Source organism: Monopterus albus, unplaced genomic scaffold (genome assembly GCF_001952655.1).
Source record: "Monopterus albus unplaced genomic scaffold, M_albus_1.0 scaffold349.1, whole genome shotgun sequence".
NCBI lineage: Eukaryota > Metazoa > Chordata > Actinopteri > Synbranchiformes > Synbranchidae > Monopterus > Monopterus albus.
Window position 1 is genome coordinate 236,405 of NW_018128229.1, and position 9,360 is coordinate 245,764.

Sequence of the window (9,360 nt, forward strand, 5' to 3'; positions counted from 1 at the left end):
ATACTCAGAGGTGTTCCTAATATTCTGACCCTCTCATGTTAAGGCGGAAGTGTTGCATTGAGGTGCATTCACTTGTACAGGTGTACCTAATAAAGTGGCCAGCCGGTGTTTCAGGGCTTTAATATTTCGTTCTTATTTTTCTTATCTTTAGTTTTTAACTTTAATTGGGGCCACATTTATTTTTCTTTCATTCACATTTTGTTCTTACAGTGAAGTCTTTCGTTGTATCACAACATCCGGGGACGTCGTCAAGGTGTTTTTCCCGATCAACAGGTTAATTTGATTGATGTGCGCTCCAGCCTCACGCACGCTGCAGGTGGAACCGCGTTGTGACTCACGTATTACACATCAGTTTGACTAGAGATCAGGTGGGTAATAAGGAAACGTGCTGCCGGGAAGCTCCGCTCGTTGCGACTCTTTGAGTCTGAATAAGTTTGATTTGGGCTTCTCGGTTCTGAGAAGGACGCGGGAGTCAAAGAGCAGCCGAAGGCCTGAAGTATGATGCTGGCTGCGGTCCTCCTGGTGGCTGGAGTCTCTGCTGGCCTAGGTAAGGGACCTCCGACCTCCGACCTCGGTACCAACCACTGGAATAATGTTTGTACTCTTAAGTACATTTCTGAGGTACTTTACAGTTACTTTACTTGAATATTTCCATTTTCCACCACTTCATACTTGGACCTCACTACATTTTACAGACCGATGTGTCTTTTACTGCAGCACAAGTATCTGATAACTAGTTAATTTCCAACAACAGAGGAATAAAACAAGATGGAGTATAGTTATTTCACTTTACTGATCCCCGTCATAAATTCACAACATTAACAATATCTGTAAGATCTCATTCAAGTTGTAGTTTATCAGTGTGGGGTTAATTTAACACACTTTATGTACTAGTACAGTCCTGCATCACATGATATAAGGTTTTTTTTTATTAGAAAGTAATTGTGGACTGTCATAAGTGTATTAGAGTAAGAATACTTACCTCTGAAATGTGTATATATGTCTAAATATATATAAAATATAGGTTTTATTTGTAACGTGGCACTGTGAGTCTGAGCAACAGACACATGGTGCTTTATTAATCACCACTACACAGTCAGAGAACAAGTTAAAGGCTAAATTATACACAAAGTTATGTAAATAGACTGTGAAAGAAAATACACTTTACATTAGTACAAGGAGGTTAATTTAATGACGACATGATGTGTAGAGAGCAGCTGACTTTTACTTCCTCTTCAGGTCATTATTGTGAAATGTGGGGAGTTTCTGGATCTTCCTGCCTCTTTCTGTGGTCAGACTTATGTGTAAACGTTACTACAAGCTGAAAAAAACCTTAATGTGGTAGGTTTTAGTTCCAGTTTGTCTCCAGACATGAACATTGTCTCTGTTCTCGTTTCGCTCTCGAGGCTTTATGGCGTTTCTCCCTCCAGTGCTGGAAACAAAGGTCAAGCTGTGACATATGCCAGTAGGATTTCATGAGTGCACTGTAAAAGAGGGCGAAGCCGGCCTAAGGCCAGTCTGATTGGTAATATCGACATACAGATCTGGTCTGATAACACCTCGTCTGTTCACACTGCTGTGGACATGCCAGGTCTGGTGCTTCACAAGCATCTGGGGTAGAATGTTGAAGAGCAGCTAGTTGCTGTCTGACTCCTTATTGCCAGCGGCTGCCTGTCAGCGTTGCATTACTGGTGATACTGTCTGTTACAGACTACTGCAGTGTCGCACACTGTAACTGCACACAGGGGTCATGTCTGCTCAGATAAGCTTCGACTTGTCCAGATGATCGATGCCCTCAGTGAGCTCTTGCTTTCTGAGTGAAGGTTGAAATGACCTGGTACAGTTTGTGGCCTTTATGTCTTAGAGAAAACAGGGGGAAAGCTGGTTGATTTAAACAACAGGCCTTCGTCAGCGTTTTTCTCTCTCCTGTTGAACCTCCAGGGACCGTGTGCACCAGATCGGCTTCATGTCATCTTCATCTACATAATTTGATTAATCCCTGATTTGTTAGAGCTTTGCATCACTGAAGTACAGTACCAGCTGCAGCAGGTCCTCGGTGCTGTGGCCTGGTCTCGTAGAGACATGGACTGACTTTTTATTTAGTTTGTAGTCTGTGCCCAGGGGCCCAGTGTCTCTTTTGTAATCAGGGACTCTGTCAGTTTTAACTTCTATTGTGGTCATTTGTTGTCTAATTGTTTTATGAAATTGGCAGATTTAGTTTTCTGTGTCAAGTAGTTATCCAAACAGTATCACCTGTAATACAGCACTGTGCTGACAGGCAGCCGCCGGCAATAAGGACACGAACAACAACAACAACTAGCTGCTCTTCAACATTCCACCCGAACTACGGCTTCACTGTTTTCACTGTTAATTGATCTGAATGTGAATGAAATCCTGAATAATCGGTCTTTAGTCCATAACACATGGTGAACAACGCCCACCATGATTCCATCAAGCCCAAGTTAACAACATTCTTCTAATGATCAGCAGTCAAAGCCCCAGACGTGTCCATCTGTCATAGAAGAGCTGGGAACCCGTGGACACATTATTTCCCCTGCCGTCAACGTTAAAGGCACAGAAACGTGCACTGTGCACACACTTGTGTGCACAGTGTACTGAACCAAGTGGTTTGTGATGAGTGGGTGTCTATTTATGGGCTTTTTCTCATCTGCAGTTCCACCTCCAACAAATGTAACTGTGACCTGCCAGAATCTCAAAACTGTAGTCCGGTGGAAGTACAACAGCGCGCACCAGCCACAGACCAACTTCACCGTGCATCTCGTAGGATCTGAAGGGTAAGATTCAGCTGCTGATCTGTTTTATATAGTATTAGATTCTGGAAGTGGCTGTTTTTTTTTCCATTTCTGGGGGGAGACAAGCTTGTGGAGCAGAAGACTTGGCTAGGAAATCAAAAATAATAAGGGCTGAAAAGACTGAGAGCAAAACATTTTAATTAAAGCTGCACCTTAAGTGTCAGTACATGAACCTGGGTACGCCGCTGTGCACCTGGTGCCCTGTCGCCCGGTGTGTCCACTGAGCGGGTCATGTCGGCGTTAAAACTAATAGATGTTGAGCAGCAGTCCCGTTTACTGAAGTTTTTTATTTGTAATATAAATACAATTAGGTGCATCCGTTTCATAATAGGCTGCACCAAATAAACTGAACTTAATGCACCAAAACAATCACAAGTAAACACAAAGCAGAACCAGAAACACAGGCAGGAGAAAGTGAACCAAAGGTAAAGCTACTGATATAAACGTTAAAACACCTGAAGGGCTCAGTGGCTTCGGTTTGTTTTGACGTTTGAACTGTGACAGTGTTTGGAAGGAATCGCTCACATCAGATTCTTTAAAAGTTGTAAAACCTGGTGGTTTTCTTTTCCAGAAATGTTTTTCTATGAATGAAGAATTTGGCCCAAATAATGAGCAGATGAATAATATCTCCTGATTGCTAGAGAAATGGGGCTTGTCAGAGATGAATTATGTCATATTCTTTAAGTATTTCCCAAATGTTTTAGGATCAGAATGCTGTCGCATGGACACATTGACAGAAAGATCGTCTAGTTTCTAGCTCATTGTTGCAAAAGGAGCATTTTCCTGCTATGTATTTACAAATAACAGTTTAATGGGTAAAGTTTCTGTAAAAGCTCTTTAACTTTGTTGGACAACACACATTTGAAGGGCAGAGTAAAAACAGCGTTCCATGTTCTTCCATCAATAGTCTGGTTTGTCCACTTATGTTTAACGGCTGCTGTTGCTCTTGGACTGAGGGAGTTTCTTATTCAGTGGAGACGTGATGTGACACCTTCTGACTTGATATTAACAAATGGATAAAACCTCATCTCCAGAGATGACACAGCTTTTGGTTTGGTCATGAAAAACAAAGATGATGAACCAATTCTCATAAAAACAGAATTCAAATGTATTATTTTCATGAATGAATTTAAAATATATCTAAAATCTTTGACCAATGAAGGACACCAAAGCTCAAAAGCTGTACGACATGTGAAAACATTTTCCCACTGAACTAGATGATTCAGTTGAATTAAATCCAACTCCCCTTGAGTATATGTTCATTTATCCATTGTAACAATTTATTTTATTTATTTTGTCCAAACATTAACATAATATTATGTCATTGCTTGTTTCCTCTGAAACCATGTCACCACACAGGCTACCATGTTGGCAGGATGTTTTTTTGTCTTGTATATCTTTAATAAAGTTAATTAAAAACCAAAACATCTCTGTGGAGCCGAGCCACATACACAGGTACAGTTAAGGCCAATTCAGACACATTGAAATGTCTCCCCGACGCACGTGTGAGCCGCTCGTTACCCGCTTTCACTTCAGGTCTATTTTCTCTGGTGCACCGATCGCAGCGTCAGCTCCATCCTCACCCTCATCCTCATCCTCAGATACTTTCATACTCTGTCTGTTATGATTACGTGCACAAGGCCGCCTGTCGGGGGCCCGGTGCAGACTGTCTGAGATCCTGCAGCTCATCAGGAGCTGATGACAGCTGCTCTGGCGCTGAACGTCAAATCTGACTTTCAGTCGGGGTGTGGTTACGCTGTCGAGTGAAGCACTGACCAGCAAACTGTTGGGGACAGAAAAAAAACTAATCTCTATATTAATCCATTAAGTGTTTGGTCACAGATTAGGGGTGGAAGCCAGAGCTCAGAGAGGGACAGATGAGGAGGCAAGTATCCAGGCAGACGATATAACGTAGTAACCTTTTGGTATTTCAGAGTAAGAACTCTTCAGATGAAACTTTGGACTAATGTGATGTGGACTTGTTTTTACTTAAGGGATAATTGGAGCAGAGGTGAAACCACAGACCTCCAGTATGACCTGAGCCCTTTCATCTGGGAGTCTGATGTGCTGGACTTCTACTACGTCACCATAACAGCCATACAGGGAGGAAGCCGGTCGGAACTAGTACGGTCTGACTCGTTCTCCTTTAACCGTTTAAAGCCGGCTCATGTAAAATGTAAGTGTTAATCAAATGTAGTTTCAGTTAGAGGAAGGTGTTGGTGGTTAATAGAAAGGATTTTACATCGTTTGTTTGGTCGTGATAAAACAAACTCCTCTTTCAGGTACTTTGGATTTCCCCCCTGTGAACCTGACCGCCACGGAGTCGGGGGCCACAGTCAAGTTCGAGAATCCTTTCCGCTTCTACGGAAAACTGATGGAGGCTGTCAAAGAGGACGGGGCCATGTTTACATTCATCGTCTCTACAGGTCATGTAAGTACAATAAACTTCAGATGCATAAAGCTTCTCTAGCTGCTGGTTTAGAAACCGCTCTGTTTGGTCTGAAGTTCCTAATGTTTCTTCATTGTGGAGGGTCTAGTGAGACTCCAGCTGACACCATGGCCCGGTCCCAAAGTCCTCCCTGAGCCTTTAGTGACTGAGCACCAGAGTCAGCGAGGCTGGAAACTGTACATGTAGGAAGGGGACAGCTCTTTGTGACTGAGGCTATCATGTCATCATGACAACGCCAAAACAACGCCATGGTTCTGACATATGGAAACATTAGGATAACATCAGTTAACATAACAATGACTGTTCGTCGTCTTTATTTTTCTTATCTCCATTTTATGGTATGTATTTCACGTCACAGCGCAACGAACTGTGGGGAATTGCCTCAGGTAAAGTCTGCAGAAATGCCGACTTAGGGAAAGCGAGTGAGCCCTCGTGCACTTGACGATTTCACAGTGGGACAGTCCTGAGCCCTCGTGCACTTGACGATTTCACAGTGGGACAGTCCTGAGCCCTCGTGCACTTGACGATTTCACAGTGGGACAGTCCTGAGCCCTCGTGCACTTGACGATTTCACAGTGGGACAGTCCTGAGCCCTCGCTAACTCGGTGGGAACACACCTCAACGTCTGAGCGTCTGAGTGTGGACACTGGGGCTGTGGGCGTGTCGCTCTTTGCTCCTCCCATCACGCCCTGTTTCCTAATGACAGAGTAAACTATGGATGCCAGGTTGGGACAAACTGTATCAAACACAGCCTCCAGTCTGAAGCTAGCGTTAGCTGACTAACAGTAAATGTGTCAGTCCAGTAGAACACTGTGGTTACTGGTGATGACTCCCAAATTAAAATCCTATGTTCTGTGACTTTCAGAAGGATTTGCCTTCTAGTTGCTCGGAGAAAGATGACATCTGCAGACAAGACAACATCCCATTCCCTGAAGGTGTGGAGGAGTGCGTCAACCTGACAGGACAGCTGTGTAACAACGACTGTCTGGGCCAAGTGGATTTCAACAAGACGGGCCCTATCTGTCTCAGCAAATCAAATGGGACTACAGAGGTCCATTTGGTAACACTTATGTTGCTGCTGTGCGTCCTCGTCCTGGTGATCACCATAGTAACATTTCTCATCTGTAAGGTGAAGGCCTGGACAATGAAGGTACACGAGCGACCCAAGTGTCTGGTAAGGCGTCAGGCTGGAAAACAAACAAAACACTGGTAACTGTGTGTTGTGTTGGCTGTTTGTAATCTGTCTGTCCCTTCCTTCCTGTCACAAAGGAGCCACAGCTGCCAAACCCCAGGAAACGGCACCCGACGTACAGTCCATTGGCCAACCCAGTCATCAGCCCTGTCACCGTGTCTGACCACGAACCCTACGACAGCTGTTCAGTCAGCTCAGAGGAGGAGAACCGTTCCGCCAAGCACAGCAGCACCACACCCCTCTACGTGGAAGGGCTCTCCGAGGACAGCAACCAGGAGCTGGAAACTCTGGAGTCATCTGAGGGACAGAGGACAGACGACGACTCGGTGAAAACTGAGTGCATTTCCCTTGAGGAGGAGGAGGAGGAACTGTCGCCCTACGACTCCCCCCAGGTTATGCAGGTGGACATGGGTGATGGAGACATGGTCGAGGCTTACACCAAGAGATAAGAGACGTCGGGCTGCTTGGTTTGGGATTAAATGATCATTTTAACTAAAATTATCCAAGACTGAAGATTCAAACACACTTGCTTCCCACAACAAACTTTGGATACCAACCCCTGGACCAGTACACTCAGGGACCTGGAGCCTTGCTCAGGAGACTGATGAGGGAAGTGGGGACTGATGGTGTGTCCCATCTCTTCCCCGCCATGCTCACACTTCCTCTTTCTGACTGCGCTGACAGTTCAGGCCTCTTCCTCTTCATCCAAACACATTTTTCAGGATGGTACCTGACACCGAGGGTCAGCCCACAGCTCCAGATAAAAATGAGCAGATCAGTAACAGTCCTTCAACTCAAACTTCCATGTAGAGGTTCTGGAGGTGAGATCCAAAGCCGGAGCCTTCTGTTCAAAATCAAAAAGCTGCAAGTCAAAGAGAATCAAAAAGAGTGTACTGACCTTTTACAGACACTTTACAGTTTAGTGCACTGAGCAGGTGGAACCACATTCTTGAGGAATGACTTGTGTGTTTTCTTCTGCGGTTTGACTCTGTTGTCTCAGGGAAACAACCCAGTGAGATCTGATCCCAGCTGTTTTCTCCTACCTCCCCCCCAAAGTGTTTTGTATCAGACTGTCAAATAACTGCTACTTCAAATCTCCACGAGAGAATCTATATCTCAAGGAAACAAGCTGCAAAAGAACAAAACTAACACTGTGTATATTGTTGTTTTAAAGGAGCAGTTCACCAAAATGATACAACAAAGCATCTCCTCACTAATTGTGTAGATCGCTTTGGTTTTATCTGCTCACATATTTAATATCTGTGATTCCTGGTGTCATAAATGGAATTTTAGTTGTGGTGTTCATAGACTTGAAATACTTAAGATACATGGGGAAATAAGAAACTTCTCTTTGTAGAAATAATGTCCCACAAATAAGAGAATGCACACCAGACTGTCGCCGTTTCTTCAGTGAAAACTATTCAGGTCTGTCCAGAAACAAATTTATCCAAAGAGAGGATTCTGTTAAGTCTTTAACAAATAAGTTCCATAAAACTTGATTTTACAGAGAAAAGTCAGACTGATCAAGTGAAAACGAGTCACTCGATGGATGCAGCCAGGTGCCACTAGAGGTGAATGTGAACCTTTTTCTGCCACTCAGGTGAACTGACATCCCTCTGAAGGTTGGAGCTGTTCTAGGTTAATAAACTGAGCACCACTTACACTCTGGACTTTGGCAGCAGATCATAAATAGCTGCTGGTGGTGCCACACCTGGTCAGGGGCCAGTACATGAATGCATTTATCATGATGTGTCACCAGTTGTTGTTGTTGGCTCCTGGTGAGCTGCAGAACTGGCTCTGCTTTGTCAGGGTGTTGTTCTTGCTTTGTGCTGAGACGTTCAGGTGTGTTGTTTACATTTACTTCAGGGTTGCTCATACTTGAACGTGGTGGAATGTTTAATCTTGTTATATAAAACTGGATTTTATACAGTTACTAATGACTTTAAATACCAATTTCACAATAACTGCTTAATGGATTTTAAGGTTAAACACCAAAGTACAAATAGATTTATCTTAACATTTTTAGCTGTATAGACAACACACACTGGCCAAGAGTGTCTGCTGCACTCGATCATTGTGTGACAGGAAGGAATGTGAAATGTGTTGCTCTGCCAAACCCGTCAGTCAAACCAGCCGGGGTGAAACTACTGTGTAAAGAAATCTCACAGAACCTGCATTCAAATGCTTTTAATAAAGAGACTTAAACACTGAAATTCCCTTTTACTCTAAACAAAATGTTTTGGTAGGGCTAGCTTAGCATGCAGACAGGAAGCAGCTAGCTTAGCACTATCCAGAGCTAACAACATCCACGTACCAGCACTCCTAAACCTCATGAGCTAACATGCTATATCTCCATTTTATTTCTTTTCTTTAACCAGGTTTAATCCACTGAGATTGAGACCTGGTCAAAATACAAAGGAGTAAATTGCCTAGAACAGATAATTAGCAGTTTGTACACTTCAGTTAATGAGCTGCTGGAAGATGGAGTTTCCTCTGGTCAGAGCCAGGCCAGTCGGTTTCAGGTCCAGCTCCTCGTGAACAGACTCGTGTTGCGTTTCTCATCTTTGCCTTTAAATGGGGTTTGATGTGCACGGCTGCACAACATAAATAGTCTAAGTCTGACAAATTTGATATCAAATCATGATCTGATTCTAGAAACTACCAAGTTTTAGTAAAACATTTTGGTTTGTAGGGCTGCACCTGACTTAGACACTTAGTTGTATCAGATTCAGCTGTTTGATATGATGATTAGATTTTATCTTTCCTCACTTAAAGGTTATTCCTGCACATTTTTAACTATCTGGGTAAACAGCTGTGTGTTACACTTTTAGATGGGCGAACAAACTGGGCGCACATGTAAAACTGGACCCCTAGTTACCTGTAAAAGTAGACCACGATGTTTGAAA

At 43.5% G+C, this 9,360-nt stretch overlaps 1 protein-coding gene across 1 annotated transcript; it reads left to right on the top strand.

Moving 5' to 3' along the window:
• The first annotated feature begins 295 nt into the window (after nt 1–295).
• On the top strand, nt 296–6,988 carry ifngr1 (interferon gamma receptor 1). Its single transcript, NM_001360952.1, has 6 exons — nt 296–547; nt 2,675–2,795; nt 4,808–4,989; nt 5,096–5,244; nt 6,128–6,436; nt 6,532–6,988. Exons 1-6 carry the CDS (start codon nt 499–501, stop codon nt 6,901–6,903), a joined length of 1,182 nt encoding a protein of 393 aa, NP_001347881.1. The 5' UTR covers nt 296–498; the 3' UTR covers nt 6,904–6,988.
• The last annotated feature ends 2,372 nt before the right edge of the window (nt 6,989–9,360 follow it).